This window comes from Mytilinidion resinicola (assembly GCF_010093595.1).
Source record: "Mytilinidion resinicola strain CBS 304.34 unplaced genomic scaffold BDZ99scaffold_6, whole genome shotgun sequence".
In the NCBI taxonomy this organism is placed as follows: domain Eukaryota; kingdom Fungi; phylum Ascomycota; class Dothideomycetes; order Mytilinidiales; family Mytilinidiaceae; genus Mytilinidion; species Mytilinidion resinicola.
The window spans coordinates 1,199,085-1,226,948 of NW_022985442.1; the positions used below are offsets into that span (position 1 = coordinate 1,199,085).

The 27,864-nt window shown below is 54.0% G+C and overlaps 11 protein-coding genes across 11 annotated transcripts; 5 read left to right on the forward strand and 6 right to left on the reverse strand.

Moving 5' to 3' along the window:
• Nucleotides 1-240: 240 nt before the first annotated feature.
• Nucleotides 241-2,383, forward strand: BDZ99DRAFT_266505 (putative sporulation-specific N-formyltyrosine oxidase Dit2). Its single transcript, XM_033713852.1, has 3 exons — nucleotides 241-1,093; nucleotides 1,149-1,416; nucleotides 1,480-2,383. Exons 1-3 carry the CDS (start codon nucleotides 512-514, stop codon nucleotides 2,112-2,114), a joined length of 1,485 nt encoding a protein of 494 aa, XP_033579402.1. The 5' UTR covers nucleotides 241-511; the 3' UTR covers nucleotides 2,115-2,383.
• BDZ99DRAFT_486980 (putative xylosidase/arabinosidase) lies at nucleotides 2,265-2,579 on the forward strand (the record flags this gene model as incomplete). The annotated part of the gene is made up of 1 exon (XM_033722810.1): nucleotides 2,265-2,579. The coding sequence occupies one exon, from the start codon at nucleotides 2,265-2,267 to the stop codon at nucleotides 2,577-2,579; it is 315 nt and encodes a 104-aa protein (XP_033579403.1).
• A 2,081-nt stretch (nucleotides 2,580-4,660) lies between these two features.
• On the reverse strand, nucleotides 4,661-6,441 carry BDZ99DRAFT_518280 (uncharacterized protein; the record flags this gene model as incomplete). Its single annotated transcript, XM_033725275.1, has 2 exons — nucleotides 4,661-6,141; nucleotides 6,198-6,441. The coding sequence occupies 2 exons, from the start codon at nucleotides 6,439-6,441 to the stop codon at nucleotides 4,661-4,663; spliced, it is 1,725 nt and encodes a 574-aa protein (XP_033579404.1).
• Nucleotides 6,442-9,442: 3,001 nt separating this feature from the next.
• BDZ99DRAFT_266526 (WD40 repeat-like protein) lies at nucleotides 9,443-11,130 on the forward strand. The gene is made up of 4 exons (XM_033713853.1): nucleotides 9,443-9,631; nucleotides 9,703-9,829; nucleotides 9,906-10,223; nucleotides 10,407-11,130. The coding sequence occupies exons 1-4, from the start codon at nucleotides 9,552-9,554 to the stop codon at nucleotides 10,830-10,832; spliced, it is 951 nt and encodes a 316-aa protein (XP_033579405.1). The 5' UTR covers nucleotides 9,443-9,551; the 3' UTR covers nucleotides 10,833-11,130.
• Nucleotides 11,131-11,434: 304 nt separating this feature from the next.
• Nucleotides 11,435-13,310, reverse strand: BDZ99DRAFT_266559 (delta-delta-dienoyl-CoA isomeras-like protein). The gene is made up of 3 exons (XM_033713854.1): nucleotides 12,832-13,310; nucleotides 12,237-12,351; nucleotides 11,435-12,165 (listed from the first exon to the last, which is right to left on the reverse strand). Exons 1-3 carry the CDS (start codon nucleotides 12,969-12,971, stop codon nucleotides 11,539-11,541), a joined length of 882 nt encoding a protein of 293 aa, XP_033579406.1. The 5' UTR covers nucleotides 12,972-13,310; the 3' UTR covers nucleotides 11,435-11,538.
• Nucleotides 13,311-13,415: 105 nt separating this feature from the next.
• BDZ99DRAFT_507701 (uncharacterized protein) lies at nucleotides 13,416-16,949 on the reverse strand. The gene is made up of 2 exons (XM_033724269.1): nucleotides 15,798-16,949; nucleotides 13,416-15,689 (listed from the first exon to the last, which is right to left on the reverse strand). Exons 1-2 carry the CDS (start codon nucleotides 16,706-16,708, stop codon nucleotides 13,502-13,504), a joined length of 3,099 nt encoding a protein of 1,032 aa, XP_033579407.1. The 5' UTR covers nucleotides 16,709-16,949; the 3' UTR covers nucleotides 13,416-13,501.
• Nucleotides 16,830-17,878, reverse strand: BDZ99DRAFT_266573 (uncharacterized protein). The gene has a single exon (XM_033713855.1). It carries the CDS (start codon nucleotides 17,517-17,519, stop codon nucleotides 16,950-16,952), a length of 570 nt encoding a protein of 189 aa, XP_033579408.1. The 5' UTR covers nucleotides 17,520-17,878; the 3' UTR covers nucleotides 16,830-16,949.
• A 17-nt stretch (nucleotides 17,879-17,895) lies between these two features.
• Nucleotides 17,896-19,324, reverse strand: BDZ99DRAFT_382843 (DUF159-domain-containing protein; the record flags this gene model as incomplete). Its single annotated transcript, XM_033715295.1, has 4 exons — nucleotides 17,896-18,605; nucleotides 18,656-18,916; nucleotides 18,966-19,242; nucleotides 19,298-19,324. The coding sequence occupies 4 exons, from the start codon at nucleotides 19,322-19,324 to the stop codon at nucleotides 17,896-17,898; spliced, it is 1,275 nt and encodes a 424-aa protein (XP_033579409.1).
• Nucleotides 19,325-19,545: 221 nt separating this feature from the next.
• BDZ99DRAFT_558425 (uncharacterized protein) lies at nucleotides 19,546-21,245 on the forward strand. Its single transcript, XM_033727234.1, has 4 exons — nucleotides 19,546-19,772; nucleotides 19,834-20,411; nucleotides 20,512-20,619; nucleotides 20,676-21,245. Exons 1-4 carry the CDS (start codon nucleotides 19,561-19,563, stop codon nucleotides 21,035-21,037), a joined length of 1,260 nt encoding a protein of 419 aa, XP_033579410.1. The 5' UTR covers nucleotides 19,546-19,560; the 3' UTR covers nucleotides 21,038-21,245.
• Nucleotides 21,130-21,953, forward strand: BDZ99DRAFT_266578 (uncharacterized protein). Its single transcript, XM_033713856.1, has one exon. The coding sequence runs from the start codon at nucleotides 21,373-21,375 to the stop codon at nucleotides 21,823-21,825; it is 453 nt and encodes a 150-aa protein (XP_033579411.1). The 5' UTR covers nucleotides 21,130-21,372; the 3' UTR covers nucleotides 21,826-21,953.
• Nucleotides 21,954-22,574: 621 nt separating this feature from the next.
• On the reverse strand, nucleotides 22,575-26,867 carry BDZ99DRAFT_558431 (uncharacterized protein). Its single transcript, XM_033727235.1, has 2 exons — nucleotides 24,238-26,867; nucleotides 22,575-24,185 (listed from the first exon to the last, which is right to left on the reverse strand). The coding sequence occupies exons 1-2, from the start codon at nucleotides 26,617-26,619 to the stop codon at nucleotides 22,785-22,787; spliced, it is 3,783 nt and encodes a 1,260-aa protein (XP_033579412.1). The 5' UTR covers nucleotides 26,620-26,867; the 3' UTR covers nucleotides 22,575-22,784.
• Between the last annotated feature and the right edge of the window lie 997 nt (nucleotides 26,868-27,864).

Below are 27,864 nucleotides of genomic sequence, written 5' to 3' on the forward strand. Positions count from 1 at the left end.
CACCAAGCCTCCCAAGCCCCTCGCTTCCTGCCTCGATAGCACCCTCGGCGAGACCGCTCGATGCAAAAAGCATCACACACCCTGCGCAGGAGGTGGCTTTTCAGCCACAGCTTACTATCGAACGGTCAAGGCCGCGGGCGCTCTTGGCATACAGACACCCCAGCACTGCCCTATGCAACGCAACGTCAGCTGGATGTGTGAGCGCAAACGCCCAAGCTCACCGCTTACTACTTGGCGACGTGGGAGCTGGACTCTGCACTCCACTACGCCGAGGGCTGAAGCAAGCTGTGCTGTACATGACTGACGCCGTAGTCATGTCGCTTGCAGGGAGTTGCTGGATGAGGCTGGTGGAGTCTCCGGTGATACTTCACGAGCCCAAGTCCTTATCAGTATATCAACGTGCTCAGTTCCATTTTTCCGTCGTGTCTATTTCTACACACGAGTTCTTCGTTTCTCTTTCGTTCAATTTCCGTCATTTCTTTCATAATCAGATTCGGTCCTCCTCTCCACCATGGCTCTCCTCGTCATAGCCGGCATCCTCATCGCCCTCGCCCTTCTCCTCCACCGCGCCCTCTCACCACCCTCAAACTTCCCCCGCAATATCCCCACCATCCCCATCTGGGTGTCCCTCCTCGGCTTCTTTACCAACCTCGATCAACTTGAGATCTACGCCCAGTACATCAAACCCTCCATCGCCGTCCACGGCGCCGTCATCTACTTTTTCGGCGGCCGCTGGAATATCCTTGTGCAACGGCCTGAGCTTCTATCTGAAGTGCTGAAACATGAAGACGTCTATGCTAAGAGTGGAAACCAAAAGAAGATACCGTATAGTGTGCTTGCGGCATTTACGGGTGATAACGTGATTTCAGCGCATGGCGAGACCTGGAAGAGCTATCGGACGGTAATGCAGCCGGGCTTGCAGAGACAGGATTTCGACTTCAAGGGGATACAGAAGAATGCGGGAAAGTTGGTGGGATTGATGATAGAAGCGCAGAGGAAGCTACCAGTTGGGAAGGGGGTGATGGTTAATCCGTTTATTCAGAGGTTTGCGATGCAGACCCTGGGGGAGACGGTGCTAGGGACAGATTTTAAAGTATTTCCCTCCATATTCGACTGATGAACAGACATCATGCTAACATTGATATCAGACACTCGACTCAGACACCCCCCCCATCCACACCATCCACTCCCAACTCAAAGCCCAGATCTTCAAACCGCTTTACCTCGTCGCTCCTTTCCTCGACAAATTCCCTATCGAATCTCGACAAAAAGCCAGAGTGCTCGTCCACGAATTCGAAAACGAGCTCGTCACCACCGTACTTGAGCAGACCAAAGACTTCCCAGAAGACGACGATCGACTCATTTCCCTCATGAAGCGTGCCAGAGCAGACGGGACATGGACGGAGCAGCAATTCCGTATGCCCCCTTCTCTCATCCACGACCTTTCTTCTCTCAACCCATATCTAACATGTAGCACAGGCGACAACCTCAAAATCACCTTCATCGCCGGCCATGAAAACGTCCAGCAAGGCCTCAACACCTGCCTCTACCTCCTCGCCGCCCAGCCCGCCTTGCAAACCTCCCTACGTGCCGAGTTTTCTTTTCCATCCCCCGACGCAGCCATCGATATCGCGAATATGAAAGCGAGTCCAACACTGACCTCATTCCTCCTCGAAACGCTCCGCCTGTACCCGCCCATCCCACAGCTGCTGAATCGGTGTACGACTACCTCCACGACTCTCGGTCCCTCTAATATTCAAATCCCGAAGGATACGTACGTCGGATGGACAGCCACAGGCGCTCATAGGGATACAGCTGCGTGGGGCGAGGATGCGGCAGTGTTCAGGCCGGAGCGGTGGGGAGTAAGTGCGGAGGAGATGCATGCCAATATGCGGAAGTGGACGGCGAGGGGGAAGTTTGTGCCATTCCATGGAGGGCGGCGTGCGTGTTTGGGACAGGGGGTTGCGATGGTGGAGCTGAGAGTTGCAGTTGTGGAGTGCTTAAGAAGAAGTAAGTTGAGCTTGGAAGACGGAGCAACGGTAAAGTTTACCCCTGCAGGGCTTTTAGCGCCGATGGGGTTGAGAGTGCGATTTGAGGAGTTGGAGAAGACGTGAGGCGGAGAAGGCGTGAAGGGGGGGGGCAGCCTTGAAACCAAGAGTTGCGAAGCTGAGCGAGCTCCTGTTGACGTTTGATGGGGATGGGGGTGAGAGAGGTGGAGATTCGGCTGCCGGATGGCTCGCCGGTTCCTGCGGGTGATTCATGAGATGCGGTTCTTTGAGGCGAGTTGGATGCTTAAGTTCAAGGGGATTTATTGTTTCTCGTACTCGATGGGGGATACGCATCTGCTGGTTTATGCGACGGGGAAGAGTCCGTTAGGACCATTTATGTATCGGGGCACGATACTAGAGCCGGTGGTGGGGCGGACGACGCATCATTCGGTTGTGGAGTTTGAGAGGAAGTGGTGGTTGTTTTATCAGGATGCGAGTTTGAGCGGCGGGATCAATCATTTGAGGTGTGTGAAGGCGAGAGAGATTGTGTATGATGAGGAGGGGGCGATTGGCCTTAAGGAAGCGCAGTGATAAGTCGGTGAAGAAGAAAGGATAGAAAACGCCGACGAATCAGTCACGTCAATCAGGTATCAGAGAGAAGTAATGACACGTTCTGACATAGCTGCTAGGAGATTTGACAAAATGAAGCGTCCCAAGCAACCAATTTGGAAGTCCTTCAGTAGCGTATCATCGAGTTCAATTCATGATTTTCGTATCAGGGCTTCAGTCTTTTCATCATTCCTGTCTTTCAATCTCATAGCTCCAGTACTTTACATCGTAGTATCTTTTCGTCCAATCGCCCAGGGGTATCTTCAATCTTTGTTTGGGCTATCAAGGACCTGAACAACTCAGTTTCCTTTGAATCTTCTTATCCTTCACAGTATGGGATCATCTCGGTCGATGGCCGGTCTAGTATAGCTACTGTGGTTATTTACATCATGAGCACAGATTTTCGAGCTTCCGAGATGTGTCTTCACTCCTCCTATAGCCTGCCATAAGGTCTGCACACGGTGATTTGATTTCAACTCGTAACTCCTTCACATCAAGGAAGTGTTTAGGTCGAACGAGTTTATAGTTAAGCTACTCCCACTCTTGACAACAAGAACGCAGATTTTCAAGCTATTCGGAAGTATCTCAAGCCATCACATATTCCACAGAAAGCTTGGATAACGGTATCTTTGCAGAGCTTCCCCGTCTTTTAAATCGGGGAATCTTCTCGGTCGAGCGTCGTTCTGCTTTAGCTCCGCCAGTACTTTACATCGAGACCACGGGGTTTCAAACCGTCAAAAGGGGGTCAAACTCTTTACGTGGCTTAGCAAAAAGTCTAAGTAACATAGTCTCATCTAGGCTCATCAATCGTTTACACTGTGGAAGTAATTCGATCCGAAACTTCAGGGGCACCATCACCCCTTACGTACGCTATGAAACTGGAAGATGATATGGATCCTCGGAGCTTTAGCATCATGCGGAAGTCTTCTTTAAGCGGCTCGAAGGTGATGCACTCGTTCGATGGTCTGCTAAATCACTCGAGCCCACCATTACGGATCAAGCGATGCAGCTTTTACATCGTGGGAGCATCATAGTCAATCAGTCCAAGGGTATCGTCACTCATTACGTGCCATGCCATAATAAATATAACCACTAGTTATTCAATTAACACCGACCTAATATGGGCCCTCTGGTTCTTTACATCGTTGGCGAATCTTCTCGCATAGTCTAGGGGGGCCATCCGTCTCTAGGTGGGCTGTCAAAATGTACACAACTAAGGGTAGATTTGTATTCATGTGCGAGCAGTATACCCCCTTAGCGACTAGATCGGCACTGGTCTGATTTAGGCCCCAAGGTTCTTTACATAGTCTGCATACCCTTTCGCACAGGCCAGGGGCGCCATCCGTCGATAGGTGGACTGTTCAAGTGACGATAGCTACATTGCAATTCGGGAGCGGTTGCAATTTAATGCCACTGTCAACGCGGCCCTTTCATGATCTAGTAATATCGCAAGTGCTAATCCAGTCCAGCATCTGTCAGTGAACCGAGCAAGCCTTATTCAATGTACCGATGATCTTCATCTATTCTTTTATCTATGACACAAATCGTCAAGCTAAGTGCTTTTCTCGTCGGGGATTGAGCGCGGCTTCATCCCGGGTATATTAGGTACAAATGGGAGCGGTGGTGTTCGCTCAAACCATACGAAATGCGTGAGAATATAGGAAAAGCTCGAAAATGGTGACGGCCAAGTATTAATACCCTTGAATGAAAAATTATTGAATTTTGGGATCTGTCTTGACACAGAGCCGGAAGTGCTAAGGGTGATGCCCTCGTGACGGAGCACAACCCGGGCGTGACGGAGCACAACCCGGGCGCGACGTGCTGGTCTTGCTGCTTTGAACCATGGCGTCCATTGAGCGTAACGATGAGCAGAGCTGTAACATCGGAGCCAGCCGGTTTACAGGGTGCCGGGAATGCTGTCGCTAGTGACCATGCGGCGGTAGCCTCATTCCCCCTCTTGCTTGATGGTAGATTATTCAACAGAGTGCAGAGCCTCATAACCGAGCGATATATTGGAAGGCCGTGTTAATCATGAACCTGATGTCTTGTAACACTATGTGTCTTCAACCCCACTGTTCTTCATTTGCCCAAGACGTAGATGGAAGAATGGCATGCCGCGATGGATTATCCGGTTGCCTTCGAATGCCCATCTGAGAGGTACTCATGTGAGAAGCGTGAGAAGCCCCCATCTGGGAAGGGACCCTATCTTTCGGTGGTGGCGGTGGAGGTTGCTGAGGTTGAGGCACTGGCACCCGCCTGCTCGCGATCGAGACTAATCGAGCACGGTGGGATTGAGGCGTGGGAACAGGAGGTGGAGGTGCTGGCGTAGAGGGCGCGGTGTATGGCGATGACATTGCTTTTGAATACCCCATAGTCGGGTCCAATTGGTTCACGGGTGGTGGCTCGTTCGCGGAGTAGTCCATGAAAGACCCAATATGATCAAACGTCTGGATTCCGGGGTCGTTGAAGAAGCTGCTGTCGAACAATTGGCTCTGGCCGAAGTCCACAGATAGAGGTTGTGAAAAGGTATTGTCGATGTAAGTCGTTGTGGGTAGGGTCACCTGGCTCGCGTTGGGTTTCAAAGTCTCTTGAGAGGGCGCTTCCCAGTGAGGCTGCTGATATTGTGGAGGTTCCATTTGAGGAGGTCCTCGGTACTCATGCTCCACGGGGATTTCCATTTCCATCTCCATGTCATTGGAAGGAACAATCTTCGCCTCAACAACGTCGACTTCCATGGACTCGGTCTTCTGCTCTTTCGACTCAACCGCTCCTAGTTCGTAGACCTGTTGGATAAGGTTGTCGACGTCAAACGCACGCGAGTCCCAGCTGTCTTCTAATGAGAATCTTAGACGATTGTACTTGGTGAAGCTAGCCGTCTTCTTAGGATCCCACGAGAAATGTGGCCAATGGGAGCTGTCCCCATGCTTAGTCGCGAGATAGTTGTTCCACGCCACCGAGATTCTCGATTGTTGGAGCAAGGCGGTAATGACATTCGTGAACTTCCAGTCCGACTTGGCTGCGCCGTCTTCGAAGTGCTGGGCAATATGGTCGCACCTCTCCTCCCACGATGCAAGAAGCTTCGCACAGAAGCCACAGCCCCAGGCGTCTTTGTTGTGCATTGGATGCATTGCTTTCTTCACACACATCGACGGCTTGCGCGGGTGTCCAGGTCCTACGTCCTTGCTCTGTTCACACTTCTCGCAAGCATGGCACTTGTAGTGGTGCTCGCGAAAGCGCTTTCCGGCGTTGAACCATTGGTCGCAGTCAGGGCACTTCCACCTCTGTGCTTGTTCGTGGAACTCCTCTTCGTGTGACTTCCAGTAGGCCTTCGTCTTCAACGTCTTGTCACAAAATGTGCAACCGAACTTCTTAGCCGTCGTGACACTGGGCGCTTGCGACATGCGAGACGCTGCGGTATAGCAGCTCCATCGCGTATCAGTGGTGCTGACCGAGTCTCTCGGGTTCGAGAATATGCTGGGTGCTCTGGACGGGATGCTGAGGTAGGATGACGCGCGACTGTCGATTGTCGAGATTGAGAATCGATCTGTATGTTGTTAGCGTTAGTAATCAGTCTCAGAGACGGGCCGGCGCAATGCGTACCAGGACCACGAGCGACCCGCAACAGATCCAATATCTGCTGGTCGTCCAGATGTTTCAATCCGTGTATGCATTGCAAGACATCGTTGGTAACGCGAGCCTGGTTTGGGTGAGGCGAGGGCGAAGCGCCCTCGGGCTCGGAGAAGGGCGTGGAGCTGTGAAGACTGCGGACGGAGCGGGAGGCGTTTTGGAGCGGCTGTGAGGCAGGATGGGCGAAGAATTGAGGCTGGTCGCGGTCCATGTTCATCGTGGGCGGCGCGTCGAGGCGGTGGGCATTCCGGAAGATTGTTGCGAACGGGCCCCCTTTATTGTATTACTCGCTGCGAGGGCGCGGACGAGGTGTCGAGTGCGGTGCGGTCGGCAGCTGGGCGAGCAGGTGGTTTTGAGCAGGCCTGAGCGCTGCGTGCGGGCTCGAGGCGTGATAGCAGAGCGGGCTGGCTTCAAACCTTCGGGGCCCACGCGTGGTGGTCGATGCCCGGGAGCTGGGGCGGATCGTGGGTGTTTTGAGAGGATCTCGTTTCGTCCACCTCGCTGCGCATCCCTGGCCCACGGGGCTGCTTGGCGTGTTCCGTGCTTAGGGCTGTGTGTTGCCGGCATGCTGGGGCGCCCTCGACTAAGCCGATCCTGCTGCGAAAAGGGGTATAATTAGGGCGTCATGATTTCCGCGATGCTCTTCACCGCGATCTGAAAACCTCCGAATCGCGCGCCGTCCGCTCTGCTCGCTGCCTCCACACTCTGCATGGCGCCCAGCCCGCCGAGGCACACGGCGACGGTCCGCGGCCCTCTTGCGCTCGTCTGCCCAGGGCCACAGTCTGAAACGGCACTAAGCAGCAAACACGTCGTTTTCTGCTCGCCCGGCGCTGGCGAAGAGAACGCGCCCGAGGGCCTTCAGCTCGGGAGACCCAACCTTGAAAAGAGCCTCCTCGTCCTGCTGCCTCGAGCACTGCGCCGCTGTAGGCTGTTCCTGCCCTCGTATCGCAACCTGAAGCCGGCTATGCTTCAGATTGAGCATCAGCCGTCACAGGCCGCGAATGAGGCGGCCTGCTTGCTGGACGGGCAGCCTGCGCTGTACTGCAATGTCCCGGTCGCATGAGCCGATCGTGCATCGAGTGGCCATCCGAACCGATGTGTGCCGGGCAGCGTGTTCGTGGCTGGACGTCCCGGATTCGCTGTGCAGGAGCGCGTTGAGCCGCCATATCGAGGCTTCAGTGACTTCTGACACTTCCGTGATCTCCAGCACGTGCTGACGTGTCAAACAACAGCATTTGCGCAACGTAAGCATCAGAGGTTATTTCTACTCACCGGTATTCCCGCCGCCGTCGAGAATCCGGGGTAGAAAACACTCCCGGATGCTATTTCGAGACTTGGTGAGGCTGCAGCCCCTGCAAGGCCATCCTGTTGACCATCAGCGACAGCTTCGCGTGTCTTTAGTAAGCGTTCTTGGCGGACGTTGGAAGCTGGAGTTGCTGAGAAAACGTCTATGTAAAGAACCTGCGTCGTCGAAGGAGGATGCGGTTGGCCTGGAGAATTGGACGGCGTGAAGTTTACCACCTAGCATAGGATGCCTGATGACGTTGTCGCCGACGCGATTGGGCGGGACGAGCCGTAGGCGATCAATGAGCATGGCGACTGCTCAAAATAGTACACTATCTATTCATGTCTATATGCCTATCATATTCTTCCATTACTGCATGTGAGGTCCGGAGAAGCTTTCCAAGGTTTCGTCTGCACTTGAAAACCCCCCTTTCAGCTTCAGCACGAAACAGGCGCAGTACCTTGCGAAGGCCACGCACCGTTATTACCTTTTCGTTGACATTTTCTCTTTCCTCGTACCTTACTTCAAATTACTCAAGTTGCACAAAGTGTATTGGCCCGAATTGAGCCCTGTGGTGTTCTATTGGATGACTCACTCGTTTGTCACTGCTTGGAGTGCTTGCATAGGGGTTCAGAATCCAAACGCGATGCCGAAGCTCCTACTGCGGATTCTAAGCTACTCTTTGACTAGCTGCTTCTAATAGTCTGATAGTGACGTCTAACTTCCAAAAATAGCACTCAAACAGTGGTGTATCCGTGTCTAGGCTTATGGCCCATCAAAGTAGATACTTGAAGCCTCCTTAATAGAAGATGTGTACCTGGTAGCGTTTGAAACGACAAAACACCACCCTCCGCGCATCCGATGAAACAATACCCTTGCCACATCATAGATACCCCTTTCGACAGGCCAGCACCTCACCCCATTCAATCCTCAGAATAGAATGTTACCCCCAGGAAGAAACGCAGTTTTCTGCATGAACACCGCGATAGAAGCAATCTCCTCGGAGCGGCGGAGATAGCGTCCGTATCGATGCATGATGGACCCCTTTGCGGTGATCTTTGAGGATCTGGTCCCACTTTCTCTCCGTGCTTGCCTTGATGAAGCTTTGCAACTCAATCCGAGTATGTGCTACATTGTGAAGCTAAGGATCTAGTTAACAGCCACTTCATGATAAAGATCTAGACTGTAGCGCCCGAAGACCAGTCCTAAGCCACTAAAGGCGGACCCAGGGTCTGCTTCACAAGACGTAACATACAGCTCGAAGTATCTGATGGTCGAGGCTCGCAACAATCGAGCGTTGTGTACACCATCAGATACGGGTCCGAATGCCAGAAATTCTACAGAGAAGTACTGTTCAGTCGCGAACTTAAGGTGAACGTGGTGCAGGAACCACTCTCTGATAAATTTTTGGTCATGCTCAAATGAACCCTGGCGAGAGAATATGATCGCGTGCTAATTGAGGAATATGGAAAGATACTTCCTTTCTGGCAAGAAAAGCTTGACACAGCACCCATGCATAGGTTCGTGCATACACTCTTCTACCATGGAGATATGTTGAAATGCGGGTGGTTGGGCCAGCCCCTCTTCGCCAGCCACCTCAACCGGGTATATATAGCTAAGCTTTGTGCCGTCCTCCCAATACAGTTCCTAAACAAGCTTCTCGTCTTCCTGATTCTCACCACGTAGAAATGTGTGCAAAGATCGATGAGGCGTTGAGTAGGTAAACAAGGAATTTTTCAGGGCGGCATAAGGACGGCAACGAAATGATAGCTTGGCGCAGCATAACAATATTAGACAGATGACAAGGGTACGCTCTACTGTCATGGCGAGTTGTTCCTCTTTTGCAGTGCTGCCCAGCTGATGGACGGAGGAAAAAGAGGATGAATTTAGAGTCACGTGACGGATGATCTAGTTCTCGCTTAGCGCGCACAGCCGGGAAGTTGACCTGCGATTGATTTTCTCGAGAGCCAACTCTGCCGCCCACGACTCCACCAAGTGCTCTCTAATTCCTCCTCCACAGCGTCAGGCAGCAGACTTCCATCATGGCCGAGCAGTTGGTTCTCCGCGGCACCCTTGAGGGCCACACCGGCTGGGTCACCTCGCTGGCGACCTCGCTCGAAAAGTACGTGCGAAACCAGCTCCCATCCGAGCGCGACGAGCTTCAATAGCTTCAATGGACTGACTGGCAGCTAGCCCGAACATGCTCCTGTCCGGAAGCCGAGACAAGACCCTCATCATCTGGAATCTGACCCGCGACGAGACCTCATACGGCTACCCCAAGCGAAGCCTTCACGGTCACTCGCACATCGTCTCCGACTGCGTACGTTAGCCCGGAGGAGCAATTGGATATTGGTAGCGCTGGCTAGAGCAAAAAGGCTGATAGTTTGAGTGTACAGGTCATCTCCTCTGACGGTGCCTACGCTCTGTCGTCCTCCTGGGACAAGACCCTCCGTCTCTGGGAACTGTCGACTGGAGCCACCACTAGGCGATTCGTTGGCCACACCAACGATGTCCTCTCCGTCTCCTTCTCCGCCGACAACCGTCAGATCGTCTCCGGCTCCCGCGACCGAACCATCAAGCTATGGAACACCCTGGGAGACTGCAAGTTCACCATCACCGACAAGGGCCACACCGAGTGGGTGTCGTGCGTGCGGTTCAGCCCGAACCCCCAAAACCCCGTCATCGTCAGCGCTGGTTGGGATAAGATTGTGAAGGTATGTCTTATTCCGTACACACAAAACTGCCTTCAAATGATGCTACGCATAAATAAAGTATTTGCTACTTCAGAGCTCTCGAGCCATGAGACAAACATTCACCATTGCCCTGATACCTTGTTCAAACCACACGTCAATATTCAAACTAGCAAACTGAATCAGAAGCTGACGGCATATGCATAGGTCTGGGAACTCGCCTCGTGCCGCATCCAAACCGACCACATTGGCCACTCCGGCTACATCAACACCGTCACCATCTCGCCCGACGGTTCTCTCTGCGCTTCCGGTGGAAAGGACGGAACCACCATGCTGTGGGACCTGAACGAGTCAAAGCACCTTTACTCGCTCACCGCCGGTGACGAAATCCACGCCCTCGTCTTCTCTCCCAACCGCTACTGGCTGTGCGCGGCCACCTCCTCCAGCATCATCATCTTCGATCTCGAGAAGAAGAGCAAGGTCGACGAGCTGAAGCCCGAATACATGGAGGTTGGCAAGAAGAGCCGGGAGCCGGAGTGTGTGAGTTTGGCCTGGAGCGCTGATGGCCAGACCCTGTTTGCTGGATACACCGACAACCGTATCCGCTGCTGGGGCGTGATGGCGAGGGCATAGGTTTGATGGCTACTAGGTGGTTGGAGAACTTGGGGGCTTTGAAATCTTCTGTTACGTGCCATGAGGAGAATGAAGGGGTGGGCGACTGCTCGAACGGCGAGCAGTCCTTGCCTATGTTTGCCGGTACAGCACTACTAAGGCGGCGCTCAGAGCAAATAAAAAACTCATTCAATCCATCACTTAGTGCAAAATTCCTGTGATGTCTAGAGTTGCTGATTTTCTATTACTTGGGTATAGGGTTGCGGTGAGATCGAAGTTGCTCATGCTCCGCCACTTGATCAGAGATGACCGGCGATGTCTGGAGCTCTGAAGTTAACCTATCACGTAAGGATACGAAACGAGGTGGTGATCGTCGAGCCGATGGTACGTGACTCCTTGGGAATCTTCTTGGGTTTGATATTCGCCGTCTGGTACGCTAGGAACTGCCACCCACGCGCTGTCTCCCAATCTAATTTTCACACGGTTGAATTCATTACTTTTGGTGACTGATATGCCCATCGTCTATCTACACCGAGGGGGCACGTTGCGTCAAAACGACCACGGCTCGTCTACCAAACCAGGTTTCACGCGGTTCGATCCGTGACTTTTGTTACCATATGTCGACATCACCTACGTATTACTTCACACCACCTGAGCGTATCGCCACGCTTCGTGAATACATGCGTAGATACATCCCTCACCTCAACCTCCATCCCCATCCCCACGCCTACAACTTCGCAAACACCGGCCTCGTCTTCTTCAACCCACTCAACAAGGCATCCTTGACATCCCCCGTCTGCACCATGGCCATATTCCACACCGCCGTATACCGCAACCCCTCCTCGACCGTGCGGTCCCGCGAATAATTCAGCAACTCCTTCGTCCCCGCCGTCGCGACGGGGCTCTTGCTCGCAATCGCCGCCGCCAGCTCCGCGCCCGCCGCCACCGCCGCGCCCTTATCCTTATACACGCCGCTCACCAAGCCCACCCGCAGCGCCTCCTCGGCCCCGAACACTCGGGCGCTCAGACACACGTCCTTGACCCAGCTCGCGCTGCCGACGGCTTTCGGCAGGCGCGACAGCGTGCCGATGTCCGCCGCGAGCCCGATGTCGACTTCCTTGACGGAGAAGGCGGTGCTGGCGGCGGCGAGGCGGACGTCGCACGCGAGGGAGAGGTCGAGCGCGAGGCCGTACGAGATGCCGTGCAGGACGGCGATGACGGGCTTCTCGCAGCGCTCGAGGGCCGTGATGCAGGCCTGGAAGGCGAGGATGTCGCGGCGGAGCGTGTTGGCTTTGCGCGCGACGTCCGGGCTCGGGGAGAGGGGGTTGATGATGGAGCCGCCTTGGGAGGCGGCCTAGGGGGTGGGTGGGGTGTTAGGTTTGGGTTTTAAGGGGGGTTGGGGAGTGGGGAGGAAGCGGTACGGACCTGGACGTCGAGGCCGGCGGTGAAGGCGCGCTCGCCGGCGCCCGTGAGGAGGATGGCGCGGACCGAAGGGTTGTGGGAGAGGCGGGCGAAGATGGCGGAGATGTTGAGCCACATTCTGGGAGTGTGGGTTAGGTTGGGAGCGGAGAGGGGGTGTTCTGGAGGGGGTTTGACATATATAAAGCTTGTGGGAACGATTTTCTGATGAAGGCTACTGCGAAGAAAGGAGAGATATTGGAAGGTATGTAGGGAAGCGTAGCTTATGAAAGAAGGGTAGTTGGTAGTCCCCATTCGAAGTATGTAGCCATCTTTATCAACTGGAACATGACTCTCATAGGCTCCATATATGCCACCTCCATGGCATATAAACTAAGAGAGGTTGATATAGAATAAAGCGTCTCTCCCTAGCATGACTGGGACGCGATGATTCCGCATAAGCACACGAAACCCAGACAAAGAATCCAGAGACGAAAGTGTAGACGAGAATGAGACTTAAGCCCGAAGGCAAACAACAGATCATCATTGCAGAGGATAGACGGTGATCGGAAGCACGTGACTTTTGAGCGTGTGGCAAAAGATGAGATGATTCTCTACTCACTTCTCAACAAACGCATTCAGCTTCTCCGGCCGGCTAATCTCCACATGCGCCACGTACTCCTGCGGGAATGACACATTGAAGTACTCGTAATTGTACTCCTCCGCGGCCCCTGCCGCTGGTTTCTCGCCCGCTGAAACCATCTTCTCTATAACACCTCTTTTCAAGTTAAGAAGGAACCCTGTACGCGTGTATAGGCGATCTTGAAAGCGTTGCAAATGGAAGGATAGCAAGGTGGTGGTTGTACGTAGTGCGCTGGCAGTTGGTCGTATGTCTGATGTTGGGGGAGCTCGCTCGGCCTTTGTGGTCCAAGGGTCGTGTCTGTGTCTCACTTCGGTCGACGCTCTCACATGCCTCGGCTCAAATCCAATTGGGTGTGAAAGACCGGATCCGACGACTCAGGCGAGCGTTACGGGGATGGGGTTTGGGCCTTGGTTAGAAATTGGATGAATGCTCCTAGGCACGTGGTAAATGGGTCACACTCAGACTCGGATGATTTGGTTGATAGGTAGGCATTATATCAGATGCTAAACAGCTAACCAACGACGCTACATGAACTCCAATAAGCCCACTTCTGCCACCAAAATGCTCGACGTGATACCAGCCATGCTAGATGATGATTTACCGACCCCATACAAAAAATAATGCGAAAGATGCTTCTTAAATGGACAGATCATTTGATCGAGAGCTTACTCCTCAACCGCCCAACCGACTTCTTCTTCTTCCACACCGTCCGGTAATACGCAGTCAGCGCCGGGAAACTCTCCTTACTACAGATATCCCCATTCTCGATAATGTGGTCTAGCACCGGCCACGCCGCACAATCGGCAATAGAGAACCTCGACCCTGCAATGAACTGGGAGCTGTTGCGAGCCAGGCGATCTTCTAGAGCCATCAGCGTCTCTATGAAGACTTCATAGAAAGCAGCACTCGAGCTCTTTTGGAAGCTCTCTTGGAGCTTGAGCATAACTTGGAGGACTTCGTAGGCGTTTGCTGTGACCTCCTTGCCGTAGTCGTCTCGGTCGAGATGGTGGTATCGATCGAGGTAGAGTAGTATTGGTATGGCTCCTACCACCTCCGTATGCTTGAGGTCAGCATCTCGGTAGCATATCTGGCGGCCTCCTTCATACTCTTTCTCAATCGTGGGAGGTTCCATGACCGTATGCGCGAGGCCGAGTTCAGCTAGACAGATAGCGATTTGTCGGTTCTCCACCACCTCGTTTGAAGCAAAGAGGATAGGGTTGTCTACAGGAGGTGCTCGGAAATGAAGGACATCAAAGCCTTCCCCATACACTCCATCCCAGTCGAACTCTGTGCTGTGATTTTCTTTCCCAAAAGCGTGAATGATCTTCTCCGTCTCTTCTTCATCGTCATTTATAACGTCGTTAGCTGCAGACCGGTCTTTCGCTGTGGCACCCTGGCCCCATACCAGACGTGTATCACTGTCCAAGAAGGTCCCTATCTGGCGGAATGTCAAGGAAATCCGCATACCGCTGAACGCCTTCTCGACGTCCGACCGGTCAGCAGGTGAGCGTTTGTCGGCGGTGATACCGTGCAGCCAGCGCATGTTAGAGTCTTGGCCGAGCACGAAGATGGAGTTGTGTGGCATTGCAATACGTTGGGTGCTACGTGCAGGTGTCGCATCGTCGGAGGCTTGTTCGGACTTCGCAGACTTCTTGGTTCTCAGCCGCATTGTCCTTTGCGCGCCGAAGCTGACATTTACGATGCTCGATCCTCGGACTATATCTAAGGTTTTGTCTGAGTGCTCTGAAATATAATCCTGGCCAGATCGGTAGAGTTGAATGAGAACATGGTTGACCGGATGGTGTACGACCTTTTCTACTTGTTCACGTATCAGTTGAACGGTCGGGGAGAAGTGTAGTAGTGGCATCGATTGGTCTGACGGATGTCGATACACGGGCATTGAGCCATCAGGACCAAATTCGCCTTGAACGCACACCAGTCGTGGGACTTCTCCTTGTGCATGATACATCTTCTGCCATCGAACTTCGTTATATAGCTGAGTGAATACAATATCTTTGAGCAATTTCTTAGAAGTTTTCGGATGACACATAGTAGGAGGGAAAAAATCGTATATGATGCGTGAGTCACCTTCCGCGATTGTGTCGTCGGGTCCCAAGACGGGAAATGTCGCGAGAGATTGGATCTTCTTCGGCATTGTTGGCTGAGTATGTGCGATTGGAGCCTTGTCAGCGGCTTTTGGAGATTTTTCTGGGGCTTTAGGAGATTGTTCTGCGGGTTTAGGAGATTGTGGGCTGGACAATGGCGGCACGGCGGGTTTTGTTGAACGACCGAATGACAGGCGAAGCTTGGAGTCCTTGTCTTTGGAACTGGAGCTCAGCGCAGGTTGAGAAGCATGCGACTTTAGTTTTTGTTCTCGGCTCGATGGTCTTCCTTTAAGCATATCAGTGCTTTCTGCCCGTGCAATGGTTGGTACACGTGGTGGTGGCTCAGGAGGCGCAGCAGGCTTCTTCGAGCTTCTATCAGGTGACACTTCAGCTGGTGCCTTGGAGCTCGATGCAGCCTCTGAGCTCGATGCAGCCTCTTTGGGCGCCTCTGCTTTGGGAGCCTCCGCTTTGGTCTGGCCATCGCCTTTTTTCTTATTCTTGCTACTTCTAGACCGCATCCTTATTTTCGTCTTCACGAAGTTCTGCTTCGCCTCTTCGTCGCCTTGCGATTTCCTCGGTATAGGGCGCACGACTTGAGTCTCGTAGTCTTGAGACTCAGAAGTTCCTAAGCTGAGCTTGTTGACAAAATCTTCGAGAGTGGGACTCGGGTTGGCAGCGCCGGCTGTCGTGGGCTCTTCGTCCGCCTTCGATGCATTGGAAAACGTCCTATTTCTACCACTCAAAGCGCTTGATGGGGATTCGCTCTTAGACGACGGCGACATTGTCTTGCCTTTCGACTTTGGGCTCGCATCGTCGTCTAATTTCAATTTATCCACCAACGCTTGCAAGTCATATGTGTCTTTCGAGCTCTTTGGAGTCTCAACTTTCTTGAGCTCAGGAGCCTTGGAAAGGTCTTTCGCCAAGTCCACACTAGAGAGCACGTACGCCCCCATGAGTGAAATCATCTTCTTGACAGCCTCGGCATGCCTCATTTGTTTCCGGAAACCGAGGCAATCTTCGATGATGTTGATTGTGAAGCCATGGCGGGCTGCGTCTAGGGCAGTTGCAAAGACGGAGATGTTCGTAAGACATCCGCACAGATAGAGTTCAGTAACCAGCCGAGCTCGTAGAGTGACCAGTAGCGTAGTCCCGTTGAATGCAGAGTAGTGAGAAGTGATGATTTCTAGATCTGTCGACCTGTCGATGCATGACTTGACGCTGTCGGTAAATTCTGCCCCCGGTGTATTGGGTGCACAGCATGGCCCCTTTTTCGACGACTTTGAGAGGAACAGCTCGTCTTCTTCTGCAGGTGTCGGCGAGGTAGTGCGAGGTACAATCCTCTTCCGTGCCGACACCCGTTTGAAGAGGTCCAAGGCGCGTTGCTTGTTTCGCTGCGATCTCGATGAGGAAGCCGGCTGGGTCGGATCCTTGGCGGCCATGTCCTCGAAACTCGAATCCTCATCATCGTCCAGTCCGTCAATAGCTTCGAGGAGAACTGTGTCGCCGTCGGCACAAGGGTCATTAACCGGCCACTCGTCCTCGAAAACGGTCCGCACCCAGATGACATCGCCAGCATGCTCGCGAAACTGGGGGATAAAACTCTCAATGCGTTCGACGAAACCGGATCGGGTGTCGATGGGCAGCTTGCCATCGGGTCGGAGGAAATCGTTCTGCAAGCCGATGGCCAAGAGGGCCTGATGAGTCTGAAGCGTGGGCTGGTTCTTCTTGAGAAGATCCAGAAGCGAGGCCATGGCGAATATCACTGGATAGGAGAGTTCAGAGTGTGCAAGTGGACTGCCAGGCGGTGCGCACAGCGGATTGGCGAATTTTGAAGTGTTACAGCGTCCTCAGTGGCCAAGGATCCCACTTCTAACAGCCACCGAGACATTTGAATTCGGGAGGTCAGATGGAGTTACGAGTAGCAGGCGCAGAACCGGTGAGAGGAAGACGACGGCCGCATGGCTCGCGGTAGCAGTCGCACGTATGTACAGGTCACTTGGAAGAATTGGGATGGGTGGAGCGGTAGATGGTAAGCGGAGCAATCAGCGACGGGCATGGTCGTGCAGGGCGAGCGGCAGGGCTGGCCGGTTCCATCTGCAGCGTGCGATGGTGGCAGTCCGAGAGGGAGGGCGAGAGAAGAGACTGTGGAGGATGCGAGCAGGCGGAAGCCGGCGGGTGCAAAGCTGCGAGTTCTTTGAGCATTCCCCAGCCTTCAAAGTCACATCTCGCAGTCATCGCTCTTCGGCATGCTCCACGGCTGTCAGCAAATCGAGCGTCACGAAGCAAAGCACAGGTGTGAGGCGGTGGACCCTGGCCGCACATCGACTCGTGGGCGACCGTCGACTGCACGACAAAGTGCACGGGAGCCACGGGAGCCACGAGAGCCACGAGAGCCACGAGAGCCACGAGAGCCACGAGAGCCACGAGAGGGCGGGCCCACAGCCATGCCAGACGTCTATAATTGCTGCGCTCCCGCCCTGGAGCGGAGGCGGTAGGACTATCTCGCACAGGGGCCCGCCTCACTGTTGAAGCACTCCGCGCCTGTCTGAGGCAATATCGCATCCGAAAGCCGTCCCAGGCGGACGGCACCCATATAGCGGCCACGCCCACATCGACACTTCGTACACGGAATCCTCCGGGGAAATTGCTAGCCCGCCATGGCTTGCATCGACGACTTGTCACCCGTCACGTAGACGCCGTCCTCACCGCGAGTGGCCCCTCAAAGCTCCCACCTCCCACCTCCTCCCACCATTCCCGCCACTGGTGCAGCTGTGCCGCCCTCGCAAGCCGCCCATCCCCCCCTTGCAAGTGCAGCTTCACAGTCTTCTGTACGCACTTCCTCGTGCCCCGGATGGAATACGCCCCGTCTCACTTCCATTCGGCCACCTGATCCCTCTTGCCGTCAGCCGGTCCAGTGCTCCGATGGTATATCAAAACTTCACTTTCCGAAGAACGCCGTGATTTTCTGACTGCCATCCCCGGCCTTTTTCTTCGGACTCGCCTTCGCCGCAGTGCCATTACTCGTTGCGCTCCTAGTGTTCCTCGTCGGTTTGGAGGGCGTTTTCTTCGGAGATTGACTCGAGGGCTCCGCGGACAGCTTCTGCTTCTGTTGGGCTGGGCTGTCTGCTGTGCCACCATCATCGTCTGTCTCCCTATGCTCACGCTTGACTCCTCTTCGGCTTTCGGTGGGCAATGGGGCATTGTCTTCGGTACCATCATGCTGGTAATCAGTCTCACGAGTCTCACTGACGTCGTGTTCGACCTTGATTCCCTTCTCCGTCAAATCATCTTCCGTCTTTTGCACCAATTTCTGCTCTCCCTTGCCCTTAGCCAGCTTCTTTTGATTTCCAAAGAAGTTGGCAATATTACTCCTATTCTCGGCGCTATTGATTGGGACCACAAACTGCGGCGAGTTGTTGCCCACCTTGCCGACGTCTTTGCTGACTGGATAGCATTCTAGCTCACCGCTGTAGGGCTTCAGAAGCGATTGAAGGTCCTTGCTCCACTCGGTGCGAGCAGGGTCCAACCAGGTCCGGATGGCATCAGAGCCGTTGTCCAGTATCACCGGCATGCGGTCGTGCAGGAAATTGAGCTGCTTGTTCGAATCTGTAGTGATGATAGTGTAGCTATAGAGCTTCTCCTCCGAGTCTAAACGCACATGATTAGAGCGTAGCACCAAAGACATGAATATGACGCACCTTCGTATTTGACGCAGTCCCACAATCCCGCGAGGCACATCAACTGGCCATCCTTTCGTTTGACAAAGTGTGGGATACGCTCCTTGCCATTGTTCTTCTTCAGCCATTCGTAGAAGCCCTGTATGACCACAATGCAGCGCTTCTTCTTCTTCATGGACGTCCACATGCCCCGGTCTTCGATGAGTGAGTCGTCTCGACAATTGATAGTCTTCAGCATCGAGCCATAGTCCGGGTTGCGCTTTGTCCAGAACGGGATGAGACCTGCGAGCCCAGTCAGCATACGTGATACCGAATTTGAAATAATGCATACCCCATTTCATGGCCTGCAGCTTGTACTTGGTGTCATGACTCTCTGACTCGTGCTTGACTTGATTGTCGTCTAGCGGGGTCTCTTGTGCTGTAAGGGAATCAAGAGCATCCTTGTCACTGGTATCTCTTGCGCCCCCAAAGCCAGGTGCATCAGCTCTGTACACGATTCCATGATTTCCTGGTGCGAAGTTGTAGGTATGTCTAACTTCACTGTCCTCTGGAGCGTCGTCAACTGGCATCTGGGCGTCCTGGAGCTGGTGCCGTATTTCCGAAGGCCTCTGAAGGACTGTGTCAGAACAATCGCCCCATTGATTTGGTTATGACAATGCTTACCAAGGCCAACACATAGCGCCCGCACATTTTGATAGCTGTTCCTAGCACATAGTGTGGTGTAGAACGCGTGGGCTGGCAGCACTTAAAAGGCACCAAGCACGCTCGAGCGGACGTCATTGGCGAGGCGAGAATCATTCAGCCCTACGAGAACGACTGACATCTGCCACAATTGGTTTCGACGACCGCCAACCTAGCGACCTCAAGGGGCCCTTCCGGCCATCAGTTCTTCCCACATCAGTCCGTAATACTTCTGTTCATCCGCAATGTTCTCTAGAAGACTCCCACGCGCCTCCCAGCGCGCGTGCTCGCGGCTCTCACAACCTCCACACCACCCCCTCCAGACATTCGCAAAACTCCCTTCACAGACACGAATACCGCGGCCTCAATGCTTAGCAAGGCGAAATATATCAACCGCAGCAGCCGCAAAGAAGCTCTTCAAAGAAAGCCCATTCCTGTTCCCACTCGCCGGCTTCTGGTACTTCAACCCCCATACCTAGTCACTCCACCAAAGCAAACAGCTTACTGGCCTTCTCAAGCATTATAGCAGGCATGGCCGGCTTCCTATATCTCCCGTATTACTACCAAAACTACATCATCGCACCCTATCACAACTTCCCCGAGCCCGTGGCTAAAAAGCTGCGGCGCGCCATATTCTACAGCTCCGGTCGCAACGTCGACGTGCGGGAAGCAAACAAATATTTCCGCCAGGGCATACTGTTAGCGAATGAGCTGGGCATGGATCCGTTTAGTGACGAGATTCTGGGCGTAAAAATTGCCATTGCGGCCATGTTCGAGCGCGAGCAGCACTTCAACCTTGCGATCGAGGTGCTGGAGATTCTGCGCCGCGACTGCTACAGATGGGTAGAGGAAGTAGGCCCGAAGCACTGGACTGACGGAAAAAGAACCAAGATACTGTCCAAAACCGTAGAGCTCAACGTCAAGCTAGGCGAGCTCTACAGCAACAAATACGTCCAAGACACCGACGCTGCCGAGGAGCGCCTCGTCGAGGCCGTCGAGACCATTCTCAAAGAGAAGTCCCGGCGCGAGAAAGACGGTGTGCAAACCGGCGAGGGCGAGTGGATGTCGGACGAAGAGGTGGGGGCGTCGCTGGAGGGTAAGTTTGGTTGTCTCTGATCGTATTCGCACCCAACCACACACCATCCCCTCTCACCGTCTCTCCTTGTGCCACCACCCCAACTGACACTCTCTTCAAGCACTCGGACACCACTACGAGGAGAAGGACCTCCACTACCTCGCCACCCCGCTCTTCCTCCAGGCGCTGACGCTGTGTCCGCCGAAATCCTGCCACTCGGTCGTACTCAGTGAGTCCGCTGTTCGCATGCGGTCTAGATACAGACGACTGACCCAACTGCTCCAGTGAACAATCTCTCCATCTGTCTTGCGCAGCAAACACCCACGCCTACGCCAGACGCTCTCCCGAACTCCGTCCCGCACATCCCCCCTCACTCCCGCGCTATGATCATCGACCAAGCCCGCCAGTGGGCTAGTAAAGCCCTTGCTTCCGCCGCTGTCATTACTCCGCCGGATCGCACAGAGGAATGCGATCAGGGCTGTGCGGTTGCAACGCATAATCTCGGCGAGTTCGCGGAGATGGAGGGGAAGATACAGGAGGCGCGGAAGCGGTATCAGGAGGCGGCGAGCTTGGCGAAGGCTGTGGGGTTCAAGGAGGGGGAGATTAACGCGAAGGAGGGGTTGAAGAGGTTAAAGGGGAAGGATTGATCGAATGAGAAACGAGCTGTAAGATAGTGCTTGTAGGCTTGTATACCTCCAAATCTCGAACAAGACGAAGATGTAATCATGTTGAACTTCCTGGACACTCGTTGAGCTAAGCGTCTCCGCCCAACGGCACCGGCTACCACTCAAAAAGGGAAAGTATCCATAGACTTGGCGAAATTACACTGAAGTATCCCCGTTGGCAGCGATAGAAGAATTTCCTCCCACACAGACTTGACCCCCAATCACGTTATCACCCCTAACTACCAGCACGTGTCTCTTACTAAGCTGGGGGTATATAGTTAGTTAAACTTCTTCCGCACTTCTGAACCTTCCGATCCATGGAAAACTTGGGGGTTTTCGGGGCTGGGGTCAAATCGAACAACCTTCCAGTCTCATGGCTGTCGTCTCTCGATAAAATTGCCCGTAAACCTGTTTCGATGGGAGGAAGTGGTGCTCTAGTCAAACCACCCGACTGTCGACTGCATACGGGAAGTCGGAAGAACTGCAAAACGCGACGTTACGAACTACCAATGGCAGTTGGAGGAAGCGGCGGAGAGTTGCTCTGGGTTGGAGAGCACCAAGAACACTTCTCATGGGTATTTTGGGCAGCGAGAATCGCACGGAAGACGGGGCCATGGGAGTTGGGATTGAGAAGGGTTGTGGTGGATGAGGATAGATATATCTTTTGTGCAGTACGACATCGATTCTTGTCTCGAGTAGGTTCGATCAGTGCTGCCATCGAAGATATCTGTCATGAGCCGAGGCTGCTGGGATTCGTCAGCGAGAGTTAATACTAGAACACTCAAGCACTCCAGAAACACCGGGCCTGCTCGTAGCTCGGAAAGACTGTTGCGTTGACAGCTCCGAGGAACTCACACCATTTTGTCAACGCCGCAAACGTGTTTTGCAAGCCCATAGATACTGTCCTACTGTGCTGAGTCTACTGTGAAGTCGCGATCGAGGAATATATACTTGCTCTCAGGTCAGACTGCTCTGCCACATGACATCAATGAGGATCACGTTCTTAGTAGTCATGACCTCCTCTCATCGTAACCTTCTGGACCGAACTAGTTAGCATAAGCTTCACCACATCACCTTCACAACCAAAAGCGCCAATCATGAACAAGACCAACATCATTCACATATCTTTTTTTCTTTCCTATGTCCTCTTCCCACTTCTACTCTCCACACGCATCTTCCCATCTGATATACACCTCTCCAATTTCATCATCTCCCCAACCCTCCTCAATCCTCTCAATCCAATCCGAAATATTCCAGGTCATAAAAACCATGTCTGCAATCCATCTAGCGCAGCAGCTACAATAGTTTAGCTACACCACGTGCTTTAACAGTTCAGCCAAGAAAAGGGGTGTCATGACGAATCGAAGCCAAGCGAAGCGAAGAGAGAATCGAAACGTCGTAGTCGAAGAGGAAAAAGAAGAAAGAAGCAGACAGAGTGAAAACAAGCAAAGGAAAGCAGTAAGCCGCTCAGGCAGAGTTATTAGGACGAAGGGGGGCCGGGGGGGAGGGTATAAACCACCAGCTCAAATTCGCACCACAAAACACAAATAAATGCAACACAGAAGAAAAGTCGTCCGTCATGGGGGAAGGGAGAAAGCAAAAAAAGGGTGGGAAGAAAAAGAATCCATCATCTCCCAATGCGAAGAAGAAACAAAAAAGACACTCTCCTCCACATACTACACACAGACGACATTTATCATTCAGCACACATTACTTTTCCAGCTGCCGCTCACTCGGCGTACGTCTTCTTGCGCCAGAAGCGGGCGCTAGGGAGGCGGTTTTCTTTCTTAGTCGCTGCGCTGGGAGGCGGGTTGACAGGGTCGGGGGGCCCGGACGTGCGGAGGAAGTCTGCGAGGTCGTTGACTTCGCTCCGTCGTGACGTGGTCGCGTCTCTGGCCGTGGCAACACGGGCTTGGAGTCTTGGCTTGTTGGATCTGGGGACCGAGCCGGTGCCGCTTCCGCCGGTCATCATGGCGGGGTTATTCGAAGTCGATAAACCCGCACCAGAGCCAACGCCAGGGCGGTAGATAATCGGCGGAGCAGCTCTTGAGCCTGCTGCTGCAGCCGAAGTGGCGCCGTTCCTGCTAGAGGAGGCCTGCGAGGAGCCATTCGGACGGTTCTTGGCGGCGGCGGCAATCGCACCAGGGGGGATGATCGGTTTGGGTTCGTTTTGCGTAGGTGGCTCGGTGTTACGCAGGAAATCGATCAGACTCTCCTCGCGACGTCCCGATTTGGGAAGCGCCGTGAGTAGATCTTCGTCCTCGTCATCAGTGTCGATAGCGTACGGGTCCTTGACGCGCCGACGCTTGCGGACAACTTGGGGCTCCGGATTTGATTGACTGCCGGCCAGGAATTGAGGGGTATCCGAATAGGCGGGCTGGACGACGTTAGGGGTTGCAAGAAGGCCCGTTCTCGAGTTTGTGGAAGCAAGAGTCGATTGTTTGGAAGTGGTAGATACCTGAGAGCCAAACGAAGAATCGACGTGACTGTTGTCCGGAGACCGATCGTTGAGCATTCTGCTGAACTCATCCGAGTCGACAGTGGAGCGAAACGGTGCAACGGTGCGAGGGATCCGGTGCTCACCGCCCGCCGCAGCAGGAGGTCCTTGGCGAATGAAGTCAATCAGGTCCGTATTCCCATTGCCTTGACCAGCTGGACTCCGAGGCTCCATGTGTAACTTCGATCGCACAGAAGAGGCTCCATCACCTCGTTCATGCTTCGCAGGGACTGCTGGACCACTTCGGCCGGATATTTTCCTGCCGAGACCACTAATAGGGGAGCTTGATTTCTGGGATGCGGCAATAGGCTGCGATGACCGCGAGCTTGATTCGTGGGGTCCAGTAGACCGAATGAAATCCGCGAAATCCCGCATTGACTCCGTTTGAATCCTTGGTTCTCTTGCAGCGAGCTGACTAGTTTTACTCCTTGACGTACTAGTTGAGCTTGGACGCGAGTTTTGAGTCGTATAATACCGATCCACGCTGGCGGTGCTCTTTCCTTTGACTGGTGATCGGGCCTGTGCGCCGAATGCTGATGATTGTCCAGCATCAACTCGCGGATAGACGGTGACTTGAGTCGGGGACTTAGCTGGAGGCTTCGGCGCCTCTACCGTCTTCGTAAGGGGGGATTCCTGCTTGGATTAATCTTCCATATTCTATAACATACAACAGTAGGGCACCTACGTCCAGATCGCGCATGCTTTGCGGTGTCAGAGTATACTTCACTGTTTCTTCCCCCATGACGAGTGAATCGAATTCTCTCTGTCGGTCTTCCTCAGATAGCCTCTGGCTTAATCCTCGTGCGCGGCCAAGACTTGACTCGGATCCTTTGGCACTGTGGAGTATTGAAGTGGTCAGAGACGGCGATCTGGAAGAGCTAGACGACACGCGCTGTACGGTAACCCGGTCGGTAGGATATCCCTCTGCAGTTCCGCTTCTTGAGCGATTGCCGTCACGAGAACTGTCATTTGATTGTCGTTTAGCTGACTTTTCTTGTGACCGAACGGCAGACCCATTCTGGACTGATTTATCTGGCATGTCAATCCAGTTGGTAGCCTCTTGTAGCGCAGCCAGTGGGGGGTTGCGAGAGGAGGTAGACGAAGATCGAGGTGGAGGGGCCTTCGATTGAACTGTCCTCTCAGTAGGACTCGGCGTTTTCCGTGATATAGGTGGCGAGACCGACAGACGGCGTGATGGCTGCTCCTTGTAGTCGTTCGCTCCGCCAGGCAAGGCTGAAGCACCGTTGGTAATTGGCTCGTTTTGCAGATCAGGAGTCGAGGAAACCGGAACATCAGAAGTACGCGCGACACCAATTGCGTTGCGATCATCCTCTTCAAGCTCAGATGTAGGTGTTATGGAAGTCTTGTGAGTCTCTGCAATCGGCGTGGCGAGTGGAGTGGCCACAGATGATCGATTACTGCGCGTAGAAAAGGTTCGGACAATTCCTGGTGGGCCAGAAGACGAGATGGACATTCGTTTGCCTTGCATGACCACTGGTTCGACATCACTCACGCCGGGCGTTTCAGCATCGTCCTCGTCGTCGTAAGACCTGGTACCAGTGACAGAAGCGACTGCAGCTGTTGCCATAGCAGCTGCGCCTGCGATAGCTCCAGAAAGCACGCCAGAGTTCGAGACATCATGTTCTCCATGATGCTCATCAATCAACTTGGAGTTGTCCTCATCACCTTCGTGATTGTCTGATGTTTCCATGTATGACTCTCTTGACATCCTCTCCATCGGCGTTTCGTAGGCATCATCCGAGAGAGATGGTGCGGGGAAAGTGAAGGCGCCCCTCTCAGGAGGCGGCATTGAGAAAGGCCTGCGTTTCCCAGACCGTGAAACGAAAACGTCGTCGTCTCCTGCAGTGGTACTTGACGGCAGCAAAATGAAACTCGAGGGCCGTCTCGAGGTAGCCACTGTCGGTGTTTCTGCGCCACTTTCTTCATCATCAAATTGACGAGCTAGTCCAGGAACTTCAATCTCTGCCACATCGTTGCTGGTTATCGGAAGTGGTATGTTGGCGGCGATGTCCGTCTCGGTGACTTCGTGCTCAGGCACTTCACCGAGCGATCGAGACCTCTCGGGATCCTGACTGAGCTCGTCTGAATTCCCCCGGACATGATGAACGATCTTGGAGCCAGAGCGGCCAACTGATCCTCGGCCAACAGAAGAACCAAGTGGGACTATCGGAGCCCTAACTCGCTTTCTCCAGGTCCTCCAAAGGCGTCCAAGAGTGGAATTCAAGGCAACTTTCTCCACGTCAAAGTCTTCCACGACAATGCGCTCGAGCGGGCTTTCATCCTCATCTTTCTTCATTTTGGCGGATGCCCTGGAGAAAGCAGCTTGCCCAGAGACCATGAGAGTTTGCTCGGCAATGTACTCGACGACGGAGGTCAAGAAGATGGCAGCAGCCCATGACACGAGGCCTAATTCGTCATTGCTGCCATTGTTGAGGCTGAGTCCACGCTCTTGCTGGACATAGCGCTCCTCATCCTCATCCTCCAGCTCGCCCAGCCGAGTGTAAACCATTATCCGTAGACGTGTACGCTTCCACACAGTCTCCACATCCCACTTCTCGGAGGGGTCTTGGCCATTCTGCAGCGCAGGGAACTCGTCATCATCCTCGCCAGCCAGGAGACCTTGCAGCTCTTCATCGGCCGTTGCCATTGCCTCGCGCGCGAGTCTGGGTTTGAGGACATCGGAAATAGCGGGCCGGATAGCAGTGAGCGATGGCGACCGCGCGGCGGCCAAGAAAGAGAACAGGAGGTGGTCCAGGAAAGCATTGAGCAAGCAGAGGGCCTCCTCGGAGAACAGCGCGTTGGTCAGATACGGGGAGTCGTCCTCCAAATCGAACTCTGCGCGCAGCTTTGCATTCTGGTGGTCGCTAACTAGCTGCGAGGCCACTGATGCAGCGATGTATGCGGGCGCAGGGCGCACATTGGAAGGAATCTGGAAGGACGTGGAGCCGGCGAGAGAGGGTCTGTCGCTGCTGAAGCTGGCCGCTCTGCTCGATCGCGGGGAGCCGAGCTCGCCGGCATCTGAGCGAGTGTGTCGATGCATTTGCATTATGGGAGGGCGCTGCTATAGGCGGTAGTAGATGGCGTGGCGCGGCAATATGGCAGAGTATATTGGTAGCAGTGCTACAGGTGGTTGAGGAGGTGAGCGTCGGACAGTGCTCGCGACGGAAAGAGGGTCTCCGGAGAATGGCAGATACAGCGAGGCGGAGGGCGACAGTCCCGGCTAGCTATGCATGCTGGAGAAGCAATTGCTGGAGGGGAGGAGGGCGAGCGCAGCGCGGTGAGGTTGGAACGGACTGGATAGGGGACGGCAATGTCTGAGACGTTGGAACGCCGGTGGAAGCACAACCCTAGCGACGATCGCTCGGTCGGTTCGGTGGTCTCTCAGATAGATTGAGCAGCGAGCGCAGGGCACACCGAGGAGCGGGCCCTCGACGCAAGTCAGGCACGGCGCGGGAGGTGAAGACAGAGCCTCTTGGACGACGGCACGGCGAATCTGCACAGAATCTTAGAGGCGTGGATGATGGCGAATTGAGCGGACCTCTGGGGTAGACTTTCCACCAGCCTCACGCCAGCGCCGGCCACTAGCACGATGCAGTGCGGGCTGGAGGATCCTGACTCGATGCGCAGACGCCTTTTCCACAGACGCATCCACCGCGCATCCACAGAACGCTTCTCTGAAGACGACAGCCAGTGCGCGCCGTGTCTGCTGCACCTTCGTGCGTCTGACACGCATGCCGATGGCTTCTGTCGACAACCGCATCCATCACTGCCCCATTCGTTCCTTTGTAGCCTCGCGCGACGGAGCCCACGAGGAGATTGCGCGCCGCGGTGGTCATGCTGTCTCTTGACTCGTCGACACCAGAGGGTTGCTCGCCCCTGAGTTCTGTTACCGCAGTCCCACCGAAACGATAACACCCGTACACTTCGACACACATGTTTTGGACCCTCTGTCAGCACGTCATTTGCGTAGTCGATACGCCTCATTCACCATCACCCTGATCTTGCCGAAGCCGCTCCAACGACACCACATGGCAGAGAGCGCTAGGCTGCTGCCATGGCTAGTTACGGTACATGCCAGATGCGACAGACCGCGTTCCTGGTAGATCCACAACCCTACTTTCCGCCCTGACCAGAAGCTTTCGGATGCCACATGGCCGCTGAGCCCGAGGGTGAACGTTGCACTCAACGTCTTCGTCCGTCAAGTACAATACGGGGCCTTTAGTCTGTGGCCACGTTTTCATCATATCGCAACATCATTTGGTGTACTTCAGGAAGGTATATGAGAGTTCTG